The sequence below is a fragment of the Eulemur rufifrons genome, chromosome 21 (genome assembly GCF_041146395.1).
Source record: "Eulemur rufifrons isolate Redbay chromosome 21, OSU_ERuf_1, whole genome shotgun sequence".
NCBI classification, from domain to species: domain Eukaryota; kingdom Metazoa; phylum Chordata; class Mammalia; order Primates; family Lemuridae; genus Eulemur; species Eulemur rufifrons.
Window position 1 is genome coordinate 24,103,644 of NC_091003.1, and position 20,479 is coordinate 24,124,122.

General features: G+C 48.1%; 1 protein-coding gene across 3 annotated transcripts in view; it reads left to right on the top strand.

Annotated features, from left to right (window-relative positions):
- PI4KA (phosphatidylinositol 4-kinase alpha) overlaps positions 1-20,479 on the top strand; it is a 115,385-nt gene that overhangs the window by 64,518 nt on the left and 30,388 nt on the right. For all 3 annotated transcript variants that reach the window (XM_069497273.1, XM_069497275.1, XM_069497274.1), the window contains 9 exons: positions 5,865-5,973; positions 6,328-6,464; positions 6,614-6,747; positions 11,260-11,342; positions 15,930-16,000; positions 16,197-16,321; positions 17,559-17,640; positions 17,888-17,971; positions 19,523-19,612. In XM_069497273.1, the coding sequence (XP_069353374.1) occupies positions 5,865-5,973; positions 6,328-6,464; positions 6,614-6,747; positions 11,260-11,342; positions 15,930-16,000; positions 16,197-16,321; positions 17,559-17,640; positions 17,888-17,971; positions 19,523-19,612 (915 nt within the window). The remainder of the gene's footprint in view (positions 1-5,864; positions 5,974-6,327; positions 6,465-6,613; positions 6,748-11,259; positions 11,343-15,929; positions 16,001-16,196; positions 16,322-17,558; positions 17,641-17,887; positions 17,972-19,522; positions 19,613-20,479) is intronic.

A 20,479-nucleotide genomic window follows, 5' to 3' on the forward strand; every position in this document is an offset into this window, starting at 1 on the left:
TCCCCATCCTCCCATGAGCTTTTTCCTCAGTGAAAAGTGGAGGGGGAAGAAGGAGAGTAGAGGCTTATGGAATAAGGAGATCACGGCATGGACCTTTCGTCAGTCAAGGGTGGCTGTGTTTGTTGCCAGAACGTGCAGCCCAACCCCCCCATTCCCTGTAGGACAGATGGGGTATTGCTGAGCGGTGCTTCCCAAACTCAGCCACCTGGCAGCCATGGAGATCTGTGGGGCCATGACAATTTTCTTTTAAATTTGTATTTTTAATTTAGTGATCTAAAAAGTTATTATAAGAATATTTTGGATTGTCTAGAAGACAAGCTTATCACAGAGCACTGCTCTCTGATGATTTTGGTGCCTGAGAGTCTGTTTGGGAGTGTCGGCCCCCAGAGGCCATCTGAAGGGAGAATCTGCAGGAGTGCAAGAGGCTTCGGGGGAGCGGGGGGTGCGTCTGTGCATCTCTCTGTTTGAGAAAGTATGGCGTGTAAAGGGCCATTGTCTTCAGGACAATGTGGTCGAGTTTGAGTCGGGTGGCAGCTTTGGTCAGAGCTGTTTTCTCAGAGCCTTCATCTGTCCTGCTCAGCACCGAGTCTTCAGCGTGGCGCCACCATGGCTTACAGAGGCTGTTACCTACATCTGGGCTCCTCCTGGGGGCCTGCTGAGCCCCACAGATCTGCTCCTGGCCAGCTCTCTCGTTCTCTGTCTTGCTGTCACACATGCTCAGCCTGGTCCTTGGCAAAGCCTTGGCACTTGCTGTTCTTCCTGCTTGAGGCACCTTCCTCCAGACCAGCATGTGGCCACTGCTCTCGCCGTTGCCGTTGGCTCCAGTGGGGCCGCACTGGCCACCCTGGCCTAAACTGCACCTCCCCCCTCTGGCTCTCGGTGTTCTCCCCTTTGAGATGAGGGTGATGATCACATCTACTGTGTAAGGTTGTTGTGAAAAGTAAATGAGATGATGAATTCATGGGAAGCACATGGAGTGGTGCCGGGCACGTGGAAGATGCTCGGGAAGCGTGAGCCCTCACCACACACAGCGCACATACTCATTCACGGAAGCGGTCTGGGAGGGGACGCAGCATTCATGTTCTACTCTGTAAACTTCTTTTTTGGAATTTTTTCTATGAGTATGTATTACTTTTGGTTTTTTTGTTTATTTGTTTGAGAAAGGGTCTCGCTCTGTCACCCAGGCTAGAGTGTAGTGGTATCATCATAGCTCACTGCAACCTCAAACTCCTGGACTCAAGGGATCCTCTTGCCTCAGCCTCCCAAGTAGCTGGGACTACAGGCGCGCACCACTACACCCAGCTAATTTTTTTTTCTTTGGTAGAGATGGGGTCTTGCTATTGCCCGGGCTGGTCTCGAACTCCTGGCCTCAAGTGATCTTCCTGCCTCAGACTCCCAAAGTTCTAGGATTACCGGCATGAGCCACCACACCCAGCCTACTTTTGTTATTTTTTAAAGCTAGTAACCAATGATATTTCCTGCACATCCAGATTTCTGCTCATGTGAGCCACTATTGAAAAAACTGGATTTCAACCCTTGACACTTTGACATTTTTCAATGTGTTCCCATTTAAAGGTAACAGATTGTGTGTGGTTTCCGCCCCCACTGCAAAGTGGTACCTCCTGTCACACATACTACTTTGTATTCGTTCCAGTTTCAAGGCTTGCCTCATGGTTAGAAATTTTTTCAACTTTTCAATATGAAATTTTAAAAATATACAGAGAAATTGGAAGAATTGGATAGTGAACATCCATATACCAAGCCCCTAGATAGAACAGTGAATATTTTGCCATATCTGCGTAATTACACATGAGGGGGCTATTGCCTGGGGTATTTGGAAGGGAGAGGACATGGAGGCACTTCAGCCCTGAGCGCTGGGGCCTGTGTCTCTTCAGTGGAAGGGCCTCTGCCCCGTGCTGCACTACCACATGCCTGCAAAAAACCACAGTCCAGGCCGGGCGCGGTGGCTCACGCCTGTAATCCTAGCACTCTGGGAGGCCGAGGCGGGTGGATCGCTCGAGGTCAGGAGTTCGAGACCAGCCTGAGCAAGAGCGAGACCCCGTCTCTACTAAAAATAGAAAGACATTATATGAACAACTAAAAATCTATATAGAAAAAATTAGCCGGGCATGGTGGCACATGCCTGTAGTCCCAGCTACTCGGGAGGCTGAGGCAGTAGGATCGCTTAAGCCGAGGAGTCTGAGGTTGCTGTGAGCTAAGCTGATGCCACGGCACTCACCCTAGCCTGGGCAACAGAGTGAGACTCTGTCTCAAAAAAAAAAAAAAAAAAAAAAAAATCACAGTCCAGTCAGATGTCCTGTGCAAGTCAGATTTCAGAAGCGACTTCAAAAATATCTTTTAGAGCTGCTTTTTTGTAAATCCAGTCAGGGGTCACGCGTTGCACCTGGCTGTCATACCTCTTTGGACTCATCTATTTAGTCTTCCTACTTTTCACCTGACCTCAATTTTTTTTAGGAGTGAGCAGGTCTGTTGTCTTATAGCCTTTGCCCTTCCTGTCTTAGGGGGCCAGACGAGACCCTTCATCATCTTAGAGCCCTTCTTCAGAATGTCCCGGCTCCTTTCTGTCTCTCTTGAAGCACAGGAATAGTTCCCTGCGCAGGTCCCAAGCAGTCATGGCTGTGTCATGTCTTTGTCTCAGGATACGTCAAAGTTCTTCCAGGGCCTTTCTGTTGCCACCCTGGTCTTCCCTCTCTGGGGACTGGGGCAGTCCAAGCTGAGATGGTGGCTGATGGGCCAGGAGAAGTCCAAGAGCTGGGAGAACCCCCACGGCCACTTTCCTTAGGAGGGAGCCACGAAGTTCACAGGTCAGGAGCAGGATCCCAAACCAAAGATAGGGTTGAGTCACCGTCTCTTTCCTGTGTCACAACCACTTTGGGCTTCCCAGCCACTTGGATTCTCTGACTCCGCTGAGAGTAAAGCATTCTGGAAGCCTGACCTTTTTTATACCCACCAAAGGCAAGTTCTCTTTATAAGATACCAGAACCTCTTAATCACAAAGACCTTGAATTCTATGGTCTGGAAACCCCATCATGCCTCCACCATCACTTGGGACCTTGTCCTAAGCAGGCCCGTCACCTCAGAGACAGTCCCACAGCTGGTTATTCTTTACAACTGCCCTCTTTGGCCACGAGCCATACTGGAAGCCCCTATCAACTGTCCTTTTGTGGCCAGTGTCCTGTGTGGTTCTGGGCTTCCTGCCCTGTGACAATTTCGTCTGCTGCTACCCTCCCAACACCCCTCCCCAGTGCTCCCACGTCCTCAGCCTTTCCAGAGTCTACCTGCACCCGCAGGTCTAGGCTGACTCTCCCCAAGGACACAGCCCCCTGGTGACTCTCGGGGGGAAGTCAAGCCTCCTCCCACCCAGGTTGCCGAGCCCTGAATTGGTACCTACAACCTCCCTTTGATTGTAGAAGGAAAACTTGTTCATGGAAGAACTCCAGGAAATACAGACAGCATTAAAGAAGAAGAGAGGCTGGGCACAGTGGCTCACGCCTATAATCCTAGCACTTTGGGGTTGAGGTGGAGGATTGCTTGAGGCCAGGGAGTTCAAGAGCAGCCTGAGCAACACAGTGAGACCCCATCTCTATGAAACATTTTTTTTTTTTTAATTAGCTGGGTGTGGTGGTGCACACCTGTAGTCCCAGGTTCTTGGGAGGCTGACACAGGAGGATCGCTTGAGCCCAGGCATTCAAGGGTGCAGTAAGTTAGGACTGCACCATTGTACTCCAGCCTGGGCGACAGAATGAGACCCGGTCTTTAAAATATAAAAAAAATAAAGCTGTGCACAGTGGCTCAAACCTGTAATCCCAGCACTTTGGGAGGCCAAGGCAGGAGGATCGCTTGAGCCCAGGAGTTCAAGACCAGCCTGAGCAACCTGTGAGACCCTGTCTCTACAAAAAAACCCAGAAAAATTAGCCAGGCTTAGTGGCACACGCCTGTAGTCCCAGCTCCTCAAGAGGCGGAGGCAGGAGGATTGCTTAAGCCCAGGAGTTTGTGCTTACAGTGAGCTATGATAACACCACTGCACTCTAGCCCATGCAGCAGAGCAAGACCCTGTCTCAAATAATAATATAATAATAAAAATACGAAGAAGAAAAGAGAAATCCCTGGCAAGCCAGCCACTGAGAAATAATCTCATTAGTGCGTGGCTTGTTTTTCTGCCTTTGTTCTATGCATATATAATGTATTTAGATATATATATTTTTAAAAATCTAATTATTTATACATTTTGTATTTTCTTCACTTGACATATTGTGAGTTCTACCTATGTCACCAAATAGTCTTCGAAAATATTATTCTTAATATACTGCTGCTTATTTAAATTACTCTTTTGGGTAGACATTTAGTGTTTTTCTATTTATTTTGCTGCTATAACAAATGTTACAACATTTGTGTGTGCTTAAATCAGCTTGGTTTTTTTGGATAGATTTCCTAGAGATGGGATTTTTGTGTGACTGGGTGTGGGGATATTTAGAATTTTTTTTTTTTTTTTTTTGAGACAGAGTCTCACTCTGTTGCCCAGGCTAGAGTGAGTGCCGTGGCGTCAGCCTAGCTCACAGCAACCTCAAACTCCTGAGCTCAAGCGATCCTCCTGTCTCAGCCTCCCGAGTAGCTGGGACTACAGGCATGCGCCACCATGCCCGGCTAATTTTTTCTATATATATTTTTAGCTGTCCATATAATTTCTTTCTATTTTTAGTAGAGGTGGGGTCTCGCTCTTGCTCAGGCTGGTCTCGAACTCCTGAGCTCAAACGATCCGCCCACCTCGGCCTCCCAGAGTGCTAGGATTACAGGCGTGAGCCACCACGCCCGGCTATTTAGAATTTTTGATGCGTATTACCAGATTGCTTTCTGGGGAACGTTGTCCCAGTTTGTAGTTCTACCGGCTGTGTGTGAGTGTCACTGTGCCCCTCACCTTCGAGTGATGGGTGTCATCTCTGCTGCCTCCGTGGCCTCACCCAGGGCCTGACTGGTGCTTGGCACTCACAGGTATCTGGGTGGCAAAGCCGCCCTTGCTGCATGTTCGTCACCACTGTGTGGGGCTTGGCATCCACAGCGGCTCTGTGGGGATCAGCCTGTCCAGCTGGGCGTGAGCATAAATGTAACCATTTTGCATAACTGGCAAACTGCTCCCTGCTGCACACCGGGTGGGCCACCATCTGGAGCAGGGACACGGGGGCTTCAGCCCCTCACCTGCACCCGAGCAACTCTGCTTTACCTTTTTACATATGGGGCTGCTGCCCAAGATTGCTGTTTGGAGAAGTGCTGCTGAAAAAGATTTGAAAGCCATTTCTTCTGGCTGGCCCACAAGATTTCTCACCATCTCCCTGCCTCTCCAGTTGCATCCCTTCCTCTGAGCTGCAGCCCTCGTGGGGTTTGCCTTTCCCTATGCACCCCATACCCTGTCTGGTCCCAGGCCTAGGACTGCATGCTCTCCCTCTGGCTGGACAGGCTGCTTTCTCTCTCTGCCTGGCTAAGCTTTCCTCACAGGTTAACCTTGAGACCACAGGACCTTTTCTGGGAACGCTGCCCCACCATAATTCATTGTCCACCTGCCTCCAAACCAGACAGCCCTTTGAGTGTAGGAGTGGGGCATTAGAGCCCCAGGCCCAGTGCCTGCTGCACATTAGGTACTCAGTGAATGAGTGAATGAGTGAGTGAACTAATATTTATTGGCAAAATTTTTGAGATGCATCAGTCACTGCTCAGTAAGCCTTTTCCTACCCAGTCTGACTGGATGAGAATGCTCTTGGAGAATGAATCTGTGGTGGATTTTATACCCACAGGTGTTAGGGTTTCATGAGCAAATAACCACCTTTCTCCCTCTCTCCTTGGCACATCAGCTCACCCGACGTTTGCCGCCTATCAAAGAAGCTAAGCCTCGGTTACAGAAGCTCTTCCGGGACTTCTGGCTCTATTCCGTTCTCATGGGATTCGCCGTGGAGGGCTCAGGTAGGGGGAGCTTTCTCTGCCAGGGAAGACAGAGTGCGGAGTGAAAGCACAGGTGAGGCTGGACTCAACCTAATTATGAATGTGAGCACATTCCAAATGAGTCCAAAGGCAGCTGCTTCTTCCTACTAGTATTTGCAAATATTACCCTTCCCAGATGTAGTTTAGGCTCCTGAGAATGCCATTTTTCCTAAGGGAAAAATCTGCCTAAGTTAGGTAACTGACTCATTTCTGTGCCCCATTTTTGGGATAATTGTCTCAAACAAAGGACCTTTGACTCTAGGAGTTGTCAGAGTCACCCCCACTGCAGTGCTTCTGGACTGAGGCAAGTGCTCACGTACGTTCACTCTCTTGCAGGACTCTGGCCAGAAGAGTGGTACGAGGGGGTGTGTGAAATCGCCACCAAGTCTCCCCTGCTCACCTTCCCCAGCAAAGAGCCGCTGCGGTCCGTCCTCCAGTATAACTCAGCCATGAAAAATGACACAGTCACCCCCGTAAGGATTCTCATCTCGTTTTTGCTAAGCTCCCTGGGATGGTTGGGGCAGATCCTTTCATTGTCCTTGCCAACGCGTGTTGCTGGCCGCTGTGACCCGTTTCTCCTGGGGAGGTGTCCGCGAGCCCTCGAGTGTTTCTTTCCCTCCAGGCTGAACTGAGCGATCTCCGCAGCACCATCATCAACCTGCTGGACCCCCCTCCTGAAGTGTCCGCCCTCATCAACAAGCTGGACTTCGCCATGTCTACCTATCTCCTGTCTGTGTACCGGCTGGAGTACATGAGGTACACGAGACTCCACCTCCACGCATATCCGCATTCGAGCACATTTTTTATTTTTGTTCCCTTCTAGGCATGGGACTCTCTTCAGTTCCTCCCAAGACGTGCAGGTTTTCTAAAAAAACAAACAAAAACACCCTCTGCTTTTCCTTGTGTGCCTTCCTTCATGAGCACCAAACACCACGTCTAATAACACCTCCCGGTATCTAAACTCTGTTATCATCCCTGCTCTCACAGGGAACAGACTTCTGCCAGTCACAATCACTGTTACAAACTCAGCTCTTGACTGGACAGGGGCCCCTCTGAGGAGCCAGCCCTTCCTGAGCCTGGTTCTGAGACACTCACTGAGCTGGTTTCCGGAACCACAGTTGAGTATGAAGAGTAAATGCAACCTGGGATGGGGCCGGCGCCCACAAAATCCTGCAGGTGGCCTGATGATGAGGATTTGCCGGTGTCCACAGCAGTCCTAGCGACTGTAATGCCTGTTACAGTCTGTAATTGTCATCATGACGACTCAGCCGCTGACACGATTGAGTGCTCATGTGTGCCGAGACTGTGCTGTGTTACGTGTGTTGACCCACGCTCCAGCATGCTGATGAGGTGGGCACTGTTACGTGCACATTGTACAGATGAGGAAACCGAGACACTGAGCAGTTAGGCAGTTACCCAAGGTAGTGATCCCTGATGTGGACTGAAACCTAGTCTCCTAAGCACTGTGCTGTGCCGCCTCTCATAAGCAAAGGCTGGAAACAGCAGCCAGGGTGCACAGAGCCCAGCCTCCTGTGGCCGACCAGTGCGGTTCTACAGCCCCACTGCGGTGAGGCCCAAGCACCCTGGGCCGGCCGCCAGACACACTGGCTGCAAAACGATGATTCCCTGTCATCAGGAAAAGGTCAGGTTATACTTAACTTATTTAAGTCACAGGAGGAGTGCAGGAAGTTATAGAATCATTTCCTTCCCAAATGACTTGAAAAGAAAGTGTTCTTAAAAGGAGGGATAGGCCAGGTACGCTGGCTCACGCCTGTAATCCTAGCACTCTGGGAGGCCAAGGCGGGAGGATTGCTTGAGGTCAGGAGTTCGAGACCAGCCTGAGCAAGAGCAAGACCCCGTCTCTACTAAAAATAGAAAGAAATTAGTTGGACAGCTAAAAATATGTATAGAAAAATTAGTTGGGCATGGTGGCGCATACCTCTAGTCCTGGCTACTCGGGAGGCTGAGGCAGGAGGATTTGTTGAGCCCAGGAGTTTGAGGTTGCTGTGACCCAGGCTGATGCCATGGCACTCTAGCCCGGGCAACAAAGCAAGACTCTGTCTCAAAAAAAGAAAAAAAAAAAAAAAAAGAGGGATATTTGAAAAACAACACTATTTTAACCTTTTTTTTTTTGGTGCCACCAGACCCTCTCTTAAAAGAAATCATACTTGAGGCTGGACATGGTGGCTCATGACAGTAATCCCAGCATTTTGGGAGGCCGAGGCTCAGGAGTTCGAGACTAGCCTGGGTAACATAGCAAGACCCCTGGTTCTACAGAAAATACAAACTTAGCCAGGCATGATGGTGGCACCTGTAGTCCCAACTACTCAGGAGGCTGAGGGAGGAAGACCATTTGAGCTCAGGAGTTCAAGGCTGCAGTGAGCTATGATCCCACCACTGTCTAGCTTGAGCAGCAGAGCAAGACCCTGTCAGGGGCAGCAGGGGAAGAAAAAAAATCATGCCTGAAAGTGTAATGTATAAAATAGATGAAGGCTGCTTTGGTTATAAGGAGCATGCCCCACCCTCCTGCTTAGTGGCGCAGCCTGAAGGCTCCAAGAAAGAGCAGAAATGGAAACCAGTGACCCATTCTCCCCAGAAGCCCATAAGGGAATTTTGACTTTCTGTTCTTTTTTCGTTGTAAATGTTTTTTAATTTTAATTTTTTTTAATTTTTAAATTTTTTTTTTCAGGGGCTAGACAGGGTCTTGCTTTGTTGCCCAGGCTGGAGTGCAGTGGCACAAGCATAGCGCACCGCAACCTGGAATTCCTGGGCTCAAGTGATCCTCCCACCTCAGCCTCTCCAGTAGCTAGGACTACAGGCGTGCTCCACCATGCCTGGCTAATTTTTGTATTTTTTGTAGCAACAGGGTCTCACTATGTTGCCCAGCTGGTCTTGAACTCCTGGCCTCCAGCAATCCTCCCAACATGGCCTCCCAAAGTGCTGGGGTTGCAGGTGTGAACCACCACATCCACCATAACCATAACCATGAACCACCAGCCATAAATGTCTTTTACTTTCATTTACAAAAGTACTATAAGAACATGACACAAAAACTTGCAGAATAAGTGGAGGGAAAAAAATCATTGACCCTACCACAATCCCCTATAGCCTAATAGGATATTTCCTTCTTATCTTTTTTTCAAAGAATATATTTTCAAAGAAAAACTAGCCAAAACAACACAAGCCAAACCAAAACAGCAAAAAACATGGTTTTAATCCTAGCATGTATGGATAGAAGAGATGTCTCCAGACCCCCTCAGCCTCACATGTTCAAAGGCAGGGCTGTCTCTGCCTTCCCCACAAGTGTGCCCCTGAATGGTTTCCTCAGGTTCTCAGGACAAGTGGCAGGTTTTTGGTGTTTTGGGGTTTTTTTGTCATCATAGCTCACTGCAACCTCAAACTCCTGGGCTCAGGCAATCCTCCTGCCTCAGCCTCCCGGGTAGCTGGGACTACAGGTATACACTACCATGTCCGGCTAATTTTTTCTATTTTTAGTAGAGACAGAGTCTCGCTCTTGCTCAGGCTTGTCTTGAACTCCTGAACTCAAGCAGTCCCACCACCTCAGCCTCCCAGAGTGCTGGGATTACAGGCGTGAGCCACTGTTCTCAGCCCAGGACAGCTTCTTGAGTGAACTAGCAGGGGAAGATTCTAAGAGGTACAGACAACTTCCATGAGCCCAGCTCCCACCCAGGCTGCCTGCCAGGTCCCTGAGAGCACTCTACTAGCACAGAGAGACAGCCCCAAAGCTTTTATTCTTTTTTTTTTTTTTTTTTTGAGACAGAGTCTCACTCTGTTGCCCAGGCTAGAGTGAGTGCTGTGGCGTCAGCCTAGCTCACAGCAACCTCAAACTCCTGAGCTCAAGCGATCCTCCTGTCTCAGCCTCCCGAGTAGCTGGGACTACAGGCATGCACCACCATGCCCGGCTAATTTTTTCTATATATATTTTTAGCTGTCCAGATCATTTCTTTCTATTTTTAGTAGAGATGGGGTCTCACTCTTGCTCAGGCTGGTCTCGAACGCCTGAGCTCAAACGATCCGCCCACCTCGGCCTCCCAGAGTGCTAGGATTACAGGTGTGAGCCACCACGCCCGGCCTAGCTTTTATTCTTTATTCAAGAACCTGGCTTAGGTGCCCAGCCACTGGTTATTGGGAGAACTTTAAAACCACAAAGTGGAAAATGTGAGAAATCAAGTGAAAGCTGTGTGCATGTGTACACTCAAGAATGCATGAGCTTAAAGCCACTTGGCCTGCCCTCTGGACGCTTAACGCTCAGCAGGCTGACGCAGAGGCCAGTGGCTGCACCCCATCGTGCCCCTGCTATTTAGTGGAGCCCTGGAACTCTAAACAGGCTCCACTTGCCCGTGAGTCAAGCGCATGCATTTCTTTTCCTTTTGTTCCTTTTTCCCCTGAGGTTAAAGATAGTTTTTATTGTAAAAGTAAAACTCTGAGCCTGACATGATAACCCATGCCTGTAGCCCTAGCTACTGGGGAGGCTGAGACAGGAGGATCAGTTGAGGCCAGGAGTTGAAGACCAGCCTGGGCAACATAGTCAGAACCCCATGTCTTAAAAAAATAAAGTAAAAATATACATGGTACATAAAACAAATAAGAGAATAAAAACAGTAGAATAGTACAGAAGATGCTAAAGATAAAAAACAAAACAAACAAAAAAAAACACAGATCTTACCTTCCTAGCCCTGAATATCTCATTCCTACTATACAGAGATACCCACTGTTAATAGTCTCTTATTTTTCTCTTTAGAAATTTTCTATGCAGAGGCAAGCATACGTAGCCTACACATACACACACAGGCCTTTAGGAAACCTGTTAATGGAACCACACTGTATGTGTTTTCCCTGCACCTTGGTTTTTTCGTTTAGTATGTCTCGAATGTTTTTCTGTAACAGCGCACGTATAGAGCTACCTCTCATTTTGGTGGCTGCATGATGTGTCACGAGATGGGTGCACTCAGGCTAATCTGGCCAGTCTCCTATTGATGGGCAGATTGTTTCTATTTTGGGTAATGAAATCAGTGTTGTCATGAAAATCCTTATGCAGGTAGTGCTTAAGATACACCCTAGTGGTGGGGTTGCTGGGTTGAAAAATACGGGAATGTTTAATAACAGACGGTACTCGTGTCAGTGTGCGCCCCTATAAACGGCAGAGGGTGTCTGTTCCTCCCAGCCTCACCAGTTCTGAGCAGCGTCAAACCTGTGAGGGGTGGGCCTGGCATTTTCAAAATTTGTTTAAGGTGTTCTCCTTGTTAGGGTACTGCGCTCAACAGATCCTGATCGCTTCCAGGTAATGTTCTGCTACTTTGAGGATAAAGCTATTCAGAAAGACAAATCTGGTAAGCTTATTATTGTGATGCTTTCATGATGAATTAAGCTTTAATAGGATAAAAGAATACTACTTCCTTCGTATTTTTTGTCTACATGTAGAAAATAGTTTTATGAAGTGACCTACCACATTGGAAAGATCAGTATAAAACACATAACCTTAAAATATACGTCTTACTTGCTCTGCTACTGGTGCAAGGGCCCCAAGCAGGAGGGTGGCTCTGGCCCACTGCTGGAGTGTGCTCATCTGAAGGGTCCAGGGCTCCTGGGACAGTCACTGGTGGACCTGCAGCATCTTGCTGTTGCCAGAGAGCAGGCTAAGAAGACCAGGAAATCAATTTAAAGAGAGTCTCAGTGGACAAATTATTACAATCTGAACATAAATGCAGTATTTTTATTTTATTTAATTGAAACAAATTTAGATTGATTGTGAAAGGTATGAGTTCATAATGATACTCTGAAAAGAACAATGTTTAATGCAAAATGCGCAGGAAGATGGTTGCATTACAAAAGCAGGGGGAGTGCACTGGGAGATAGGTAGATACAGACATGGACATATAATGTTTATTTCTTCCACTAAGGATTTGTGAAGTGGAGACATGTAGTTGTGTCTCTTTGTGTAAGCAGGAAAGAGGAAACACTGGGAAAAAATCACACAGTCCAAGACAGAGTCTAGCACCAGCAATAGAGGGACTGATCAGGCCTGGTCTCAGAAAGTGACCAGTGTCCTTCCAGTGGGTGATGAACAGAGGTGGCCCACAGAGGGACCAGTTAAAGATGCTCCATTAGCCAAGGCCACCAGTGGGAGCTGGCTGCCAGCACAGCTCTTGTCATGAGGGTTTCCATGCCTCAGTAGCCTTGCCCGTTATGCGGGGACCCAGATGGACCACTGACAGGCCAGGCTCTGTGGGCCACAGCCACGTCAAGGCCTGCATCATTTCTGGGAACATTTCAGAATGTGAAAATCTGTATGAAACACAAGTCCCACAGTGCAGCATGTCCTCGGGCCGAGTGCACAGACAGCCTTAGCTGTGACCAGTTCTAGCCAAGAGAACCAACTCCTAGGAAGACAGAAAAATAGTGGAAACTCCAGGAAGGCATAAAAATACTACAATTACCAAAACCCTATAAGGGAAACCTAAGATAAATATAGGAGTAAGAAGAAGGGGCGGAAAACTGGAAAGGGGCACAAAGAAATTTTCTGGACTGATGGAAATGTTCTCTGTTTTGTTTGGGTGGTGGTTTCATGAGAGTGTACAATTGTTAAAAGTCATCAAATTGAGCACATAAAGTCTTTGGATTTTATTATATGCAAATTATACCTCAATTTTTAAAAATTACAAGGGGCTAACATTAGAGTTTTGCAAAAGTTTATTTTGCCAAAAAAAGGAGAGAGAGAGATTGAAATGAAGACAGCAAAGAAAAAAGTTAAATGCATAGTGTAAGCACTTTTTGACCAGTTTTACTTTATAAAGGTACTGATAAGTCTGATTTATAAGGTGTTTAAAAATTTAAAAGATACTGAAATAATAGACCTATATTTTAATTAAATGCTTACAATAATTTGATAATTTGATAATCATGTTTAAATACACAAGGGAATTTAGTAGAATCCACAAACTTATTAACTGTGTGAGTACATTTTTTGAGGAATGCTTATTGATGAATTATTAAGATTAACAAAGTTAGCACTAATAAAGTACAACTAGTAGTGAGTAGTCCTTTCCATTCCAGAAGCTGTTGGCACATTGATGATTCTATAATATCAACTTGTTCTTGCCAGTAGAGAAATTATTTCCAGATACTCTGGTACCATTTTTTTCTTTTGTTGAAAAATTAACGCGTGAAGAAATGTTTTTAAAAATCACCCCAGAGACTCTGAGATGCTGGTTTATGTAAGACTTTCATCCAATAAGTCCTTTGCAGGAGGCCTCATACTGCTACACAACAGAGTCAGGAAATTTTTTTGCAGCTGGGAATCAGTGGGGTTGGCAAAGAAGGGCCGCATGAAGTTCTGGAAGCTCCCTCTGCTGGCAGTCAGGGAAGAATTAGAATGAGCATGGAGCCTGGTGGAAGCCAGGAGTAGGAGGTGCAGGCAGACAGTTTCTACAGAAGGAAACCTCTTTCTGGAGGAGCCCAGATATGGGGGGTAATGCTCAGAGGGTCTCACACGCCCCACCAGGACCACTTGGGGGTATAGCAGAGAGGCTGTTCATTGATTCAGTCCCTTCATCCATTGGTCAGTGCAGCAGCTGTTTTGTGCTAAGTTCTGTGCTGGACATTTGGCTCATCCTGAGATTCTTTGGTTCAGGAGGGAGAAGAAGTAACAAAAAAATTGAAACTGTTAACCTCTAAGAGACTTAAAAACCTAGCACATTTTGCCAGCCTCCTAGAGAATATCTATAGATGGAATCAGATCCCTTTCTGAAGCTAGACGTTTCACTCTTCCTTCTCTCTGAGCTCTGTTTTTCTGTTCTTGTGACAGCAGAGGAAACTAAATTGTACTGGGGATTGATTTGCTCTTCAAATGATTCAGAATGAAATGATTTTGTATTCTTCCATGATTTCAAATTGGTGGTTTTTATTCTGAGCATGGTATGTAGGTTAAACAGTAAATGTGCAGCTATTGAGTTGACGTCTCTCTTCCTTTTCTCTTCTAAAACATGAGAGATGGGAAGGCAGTGTCTTTGGAGACATATATTATTCATGAATTTTTAGAACCAACCGGGAGAGAGAGTATAGGAAATGCCTAGCAGCTCCACTAAAGGGAAGGGCCTCCGTAAGCCGAGCCTCCCTATTCCGTAAGGGCCAGGGCCTGCTGCTCACCTGCCAGCTGCCCAGCCAGTCAGGACACTGGTAATTCAGAGTTAACCTTCGGTGCAAAAAAAAGAGGCTTTTCTTTAAGTAAAAATCCCCTTAAATGCTATTACATGATATTGATTGGCATCTGACCACTATCTGATTATTTGTTAAGAACTTACAGTTTCAGTTTTCTAATAGCTATATGAAAAAAGTCTAACACTAAACACATACCCCCAAAATAAGATTTTACCCACCCAGCCCAGCCTTTTAAGAAAGCACCCTTTCTCCACTGTTGGGCACCTGTCCAGGTCACACCGATCACTTTTCATATTGCTGAGAGCTGTGTTGGGGCCCACTTTTCCCAGTAACAAATAGCTATAAAAGGCCTCTTTGTGTCTCAGGCTCTGTGCTGGGCCCAGGGTACAAAGCACCTGCCTGGTCTCTCTGCCCAGTTGCAGAGAGCGGTCCTGTTATTTAACCATGCAGGTTAATGATAGTGGGTAGAGGAACAGCACTGTGGAGTATGAATTGGCATTTTATTGCAGTTCTTTTATCTGCATTGTGATTCCCACTGTTCTCTGTTGCTTTTTACAACCTACTATGCATGCCTGCAACAATGAGCACATCCAGTGCTCAGATCTTGGTTTCTGAATACTATTCTTCAATAAAAGGAAACAGGGCTTCATGGAGAAAGGGTTGATTAAGAAGAAAAAAAAGGCATTGGGGCATGTCAGAAGGACACAGGAGCCAAGCCAAAAGAGCTGCCAGTGGCCAAAGTTGGAGTGATTTGAGCAACAAAATTGTGATAGTATTGAATTATAACCCAGTGAATAAAAGAAATACGCATGAGCCCAAAGTGATTAGATTATTGAATGAATGAAATATGGGGAAGGAGGGACAAGCCTTCCTTACAGAATTCCAGTTACTAAAATTAGAAGGAAAGAGGGAGATAGAAAATCTCTCCACAGTAGCTACTGTAGGCAGAATCCACTCATGGATGCTAAGATTAGTGGGTAAAATTTTAAAGAGAAATGAGTTATCTACATAACCTCAAAGTATCTTCTCCAAAATATTTATCAATTGCTGTGGTGGTTTTTTAACTCTCATCCACAAATTCTCTTCGGCGTTTCCTCGGCCTAAGTGTGGGCTGGATTTAGTGACTTGCTTCTAAAGAATAAAGTATGGAAAGGGAAAAATAGTAACTCAAACCAAATGATCAATGTTAACTTTGCCAGTGATAAGACATAATGACATCACATACCCAAGATAGGATGTGACAGTAAGGGCACATTCCCTCTGTAGCATTCTCTCCAAGAATCCTATAACCGTATTTTAATCATGTGTAAACATCAGACAAACCTGCATTGAGGGACATTCTACAGCATATACCTGTGTTCTTCAAAAGCATCAAAATCGTGAAAGACAAAGACAGACTAAGGAGTCAACATAGATTAGAGGTGACCAGGATACATGATGATTAAATGCCATTTGGCGTCCTGGGTTGGCTGCTGGAACAGAAGCGGATGTAAACGGGAGAATTTGGGAAATCCAGCAAAGTCTGAAGTTCAGGTGATAGCATTAATATTACATTAGTGTATGACTCTCAGTTTTCAACACATCAGCCTGGTTATTGCAGATGTTAGTGTCCGGGGAAGCTGGGTAAGGGTATATGGGAACTCTGAGCTGCCCCTGCAATTCTCTGTAAGTCTGAAGTCATTTTAAAAGGAAAAGTTTGGAAATAGCCAGGATTGATCTCTATCTGTTGCTGCACCTGATCTGTGGAAACCTCGTTTCAGGGATGATGCAGTGTGTGATTGCTGTTGCAGACAAAGTCTTTGATGCCTTCCTGAACATGATGGCGGATAAAGTAAGTCTTTTTTTCTTTTTTTTTTTTTCCTTTTTTTTTTTATTTCAGCTTATTATGGGGGTACAAAAGTTCAGGTTATATATATTGCCCATGCCCCTCCCATCCCCCCAAGTCTGAGCTTCAGGTGTGTAAAGTAAGTCTTGTCTGCTGGAGGCATGCGAGGGCCCTGCTGTACCTGGCTCTTCTGAATCTCTAGGCCAAGACCAAGGAGAACGAGGAGGAGCTGGAGCGGCACGCCCAGTTCCTGCTGGTGAACTTCAACCACATCCACAAGAGGATACGGAGGGTGGCGGACAAGTATCTGTCTGGTCTGGTGGATAAGTAAGTTCGTTTTCCTGCTAATGCTTTATTTGTATGTGTGTAAACTTTTGTGATTTGGGATACAGGAAAAAATCGTCCTCACATTATCAGTCCAGAAAAAAATGGAGTCACAGTAAAAATTCTCAAGAATGACGCAGCCTCCCACTGAATGTCAGTGTGTTTGCCACAGTCTGAATTTGGGTCCAGAAATGTTCGTTCATCTGAGCTATCAATGTTACTTAGAGTGGTTACTGTAGTTACTGCATTACTCTTGCTGGTGTAATGTCCCTGTGTCTCGTAGCCGCACCCACCCTGGCAAGACCCAGCCTACCATCTTCTAGCCCAAGGCCCAGCCAGAGGACCTCTGGTAGAATTGGTGTCTTTTCTGTGTTCCGGAGGCTTCTCAGGAACAAAAGCCCACACTGGCCCTTTTCCATATGCACTCCCTGTGCTGGGAGCCAAAGCAGGCCCTCTTGGGACACATCCCCACGCAGGTGAGAACACTCGAAGGTGGGCTGGCCAGCCTCTCTGGGGCGTGAAGGCCAGAGGCAGCAGACACCCAAATGGAGTCTACCTGCAGCTCTCTCCGAAGGCGTCCAGAGATCTGGAGCCTGTCGCAGATGCTGTGTGCCTGGCACAGGCAATAGTGCCATCTGAGGGCAGGTCAGGAGCCAGCCAGAGGCCATGAAAGCAAGTCCAACACACATGTGGCATGTGTCTGAGCTGGGCCTCCTGAGCAGTGGGCCTCAGAGGAGTCAGAGCTGTGCAGAGACACTGCGCCTTCAGCCCTGGGGCCATCAGAGCCCATGGCCTGTTGCTTTCAAGAGCAGGCACCTTCTCTTTACCCCAGGGTGTCATGCAAATAATGTCATTTTCTGTGCCAGGAAGTGAGAAATATTGGGGAGCTTGGTTGAAAACTAGGAGAATTGCTTTGGGGAGTGAGGGGGTGCAGCTTGGCCAGTGCGTGACCAGGACGGTCGGTACTGGGTTCAGAAAAGGTCAGTTGGGACGTGTCTGACCCTGAGGAATGGGAATGGCAGGGGCCTGGGGAGCATTTCTGACTGGGCACCACCCACTTCCCTGCGGAGAGCCTGAGAAGGGTGGGCTCTAGACCTCCTGACCTCCCACCTTCAGCTGGCCAGCAGCAGGTGTGGGCTTGTGCTGGTGCAGGGGAGGCAGCTGAAGTGGGACCCCACCCACTGAGGCTGACTTTCCTTGAGGTTTGGCTCCTGGCCCTGAGAGCTGGCTCTTGGCACAGGTTTCCCCACCTGCTCTGGAGCGGGACCGTGCTGAAGACCATGCTGGACATTCTGCAGACCCTGTCGCTGTCGCTGAGTGCTGTGAGTGTCCACTGTCCACTCCGTGTTATGGCATGCTCCTCTATCCTGATTCATGCTACAAGAGGCGTATTGGGGGCCATATCCTACCCTGGTGTTTCCCAGGAAGCCGCACCAAGTCTGGAAGCCCGTCATAGACGGGACAGGTGGTGGGAAGGGGTGGCCAACATTCTGCTGTCCCGTCTGAGAGGCTTGGCAGTGGCATCTTGGAAAAGGCGGTTTGGAAGCATGAGTCTCGCTGTGCTTGCAGGATATTCACAAGGACCAGCCTTACTATGACATTCCTGATGCCCCCTACCGGATCACAGTTCCCGACACGTACGAAGCCCGAGAGGTAGGCCTGATGTGGTCCCCTGCATAGGGGGCCGTCTTCACCACCGATCCTTGAGCATGTCCAGGCAGGTGCTGGACTGTATGAGGTGACCCAGTCCCCCTCGGTCTGGGGGTATGAGTGGTGTTTGCCCCAGCCTGCAGCCAGGAGACTGAGCACTGGCCAGGCCCTGCAGTGTGCAAGGGCAGCTGGCTGCCCCCAGGCTCTGCTGCCTTCCATGCCAGTGCTCTGGCCCCTCGGCCATGGGGACTCTCAGCTGTGTTCTTGGTTTAGCTGCCAAAGAGGTTTACAGCTACCAGTCAGTTTGTAGCCCCTCCGGTCTGCACTGAGCACGCATGATTGCAGGTGGACTTCACTTCTCCGAGGTATACTGACTCTTGGTTATTGCGGCAGTGGCATAACATGCCTCTGGCTTTGTGCTATCCCATGGGAAAACAGGCCGAGTAAATCGCTCCAAATGAGGACGATGTCCTGGGCATCTTTTGTCCCCAACTTGGTCTGACTCAGAGGCGTTACTCTGGCAGGACCAAAGCTTGAGTCCACTCAGAGCTCCACCAGCCTGGGGCTGGATCATGTCCTAGCTCAGGACCTCCCAGCCAGACCAGTGGTCAGTGAGGAGTTTCCCCAAGCAGTGATGTAGCCCAGAGAGGATTTTTGCCACCCTGAAACTGCCCTCCCCTCCAGTCACTGACCCAGCACAGGTGCACAGTGGTCCTGTGACCTGCTATTCATGTAGATTCTGCCATACAGCCTTGTTCAGGAACTACAGACCGAGGTGTGTGCGAGTTCCCTGTCCCTGGGATTGGGTTAGAACCTGGACATTGTGCTAGCCTGCTGGGCTGCTGTAGCTAAGGACCACAGACAGGTGGCTTAAGAAACAGACATTGTATGTCTCCTAGTTCTGAGGGCTGAGGTCCAAGGTCAAGGTGTCAGCAGGGCTGGTTTCTCCTGAAGCCTCTATCCTTGGCTTGTTGGTGGCCACCTCCTTCCCCATGTCCTCACTTGCCCTTCCCACTGTGTGTCCAGATACCCTCTTCTCATGAGGACACTGGCCAGATTGGATCAGGGCCCACCCTAACTGCCTTTTTTTTTTTTTTTTTTTTTTGAGACAGAGTCTCACTCTGTTGCCCAGGCTAGAGTGCCGTGGCATCAGCCTAGCTCACAGCAACCTTCAACTCCTGGGCTCAAGTGAGCCTCCTGCATCAGCCTTCCAAGTAGCTGGGACTACAGGCTCATGCCACAACGTCCAGCTAATTTTTCTATTTTTAGTAGAGACAGGGTCTTGCTGTTGCTCAGGCTAGTCTCGAACTCCTGACCTCAAGCAATCCTCCTGCCTCGGCCTCCCGGAGTGCTAGGATTACAGGCGTGAGCCACACGCCCAGCCCCTATCTGCCTTTTAATTTAATCACCTCTGTAAAGGCCCACCTTCCAGGTGCAGTCCTATTCTGAGGTACTGCTACTGGTCAGAGCTCAACACAGGGATTTGGGGGGGACACGGTTCAGCCCAGATGAACTGACCTCAGGTTGTTGAGATGCGGTTTCACCCTCTTCCAGAGCATCGTGAAGGACTTCGCTGCACGCTGTGGAATGATCCTGCAGGAGGCCATGAAGTGGGCGCCCACGGTCACCAAGTCCCACCTGCAGGTACTTTCTTGAAGACATCAAAAAGCAATCTCAATAAGCTCCTTTGAGCTGTCCAAAGAGCTTTATGCAGACGCAGGCAACTCAAAATACAGCAGCACTAGTGTAAATAAATAGAGAAATGTCAGTCTAGTGCCTGAGACTATAATAGATGCCTCAGAGACTGCTCTGCGTTCAGAGCGCCCCTAGGGGGAGGGTGGTGGTCCAGGAACCCTGACTGTTCATACCAGGTAAGGTGCCAGCTCTGCGGTGGGACTTGGGGGCTGGCTCTCGAGAAGGTGAGGGTGACCTGGTGGGCACAGGGGTTGCCAGGCTGTGGCAGCTCCAAGGGCCAAGTGTGTGTTGTCTGCGCCTGTGCCCACGGGCAGGGCTTGACCGAGGCTGGTAGAGCAGAGGCAGAATCGGGCACTCGTGTCCCATTAAAGCTCTGTCTAAGCAGCACGAGTAGGTGCATGGGAGTGTTTCTGTAAACGCCATTGACTGCGAGGTGAGTTACTGTTCCGTTGAAAGTCACAGTCAAACAGATGGAACAAAAATGCCACAGTGTATAAGAGGACAAAGTCGCCTTAACAGGAGTCAAAGTTCAAGTCAGTGACAATTTGGAGAAAAAGAAAACAGGTCAAAGACAAGACAAATGCCACTAGAAGAAATCTGAGTTAGCAGAGGGCAGGTGTATGAGGAGGAGCTCGTGAAGTTGGCCTTGGCAACACTTGTTAAGGTGAACCCAGTTCACAAACGTTTCTGGGTGTGAAATCCAGGATAGAACAGCTGGCTCCAGGAGCTCCAGACACTGTGTGGAAGTGCATTTGGCAAGAACCCGTGGGTCATGCCAGGGATCGCTGCGAAGTTCCTCCTTCCCCAGAGAGGTTG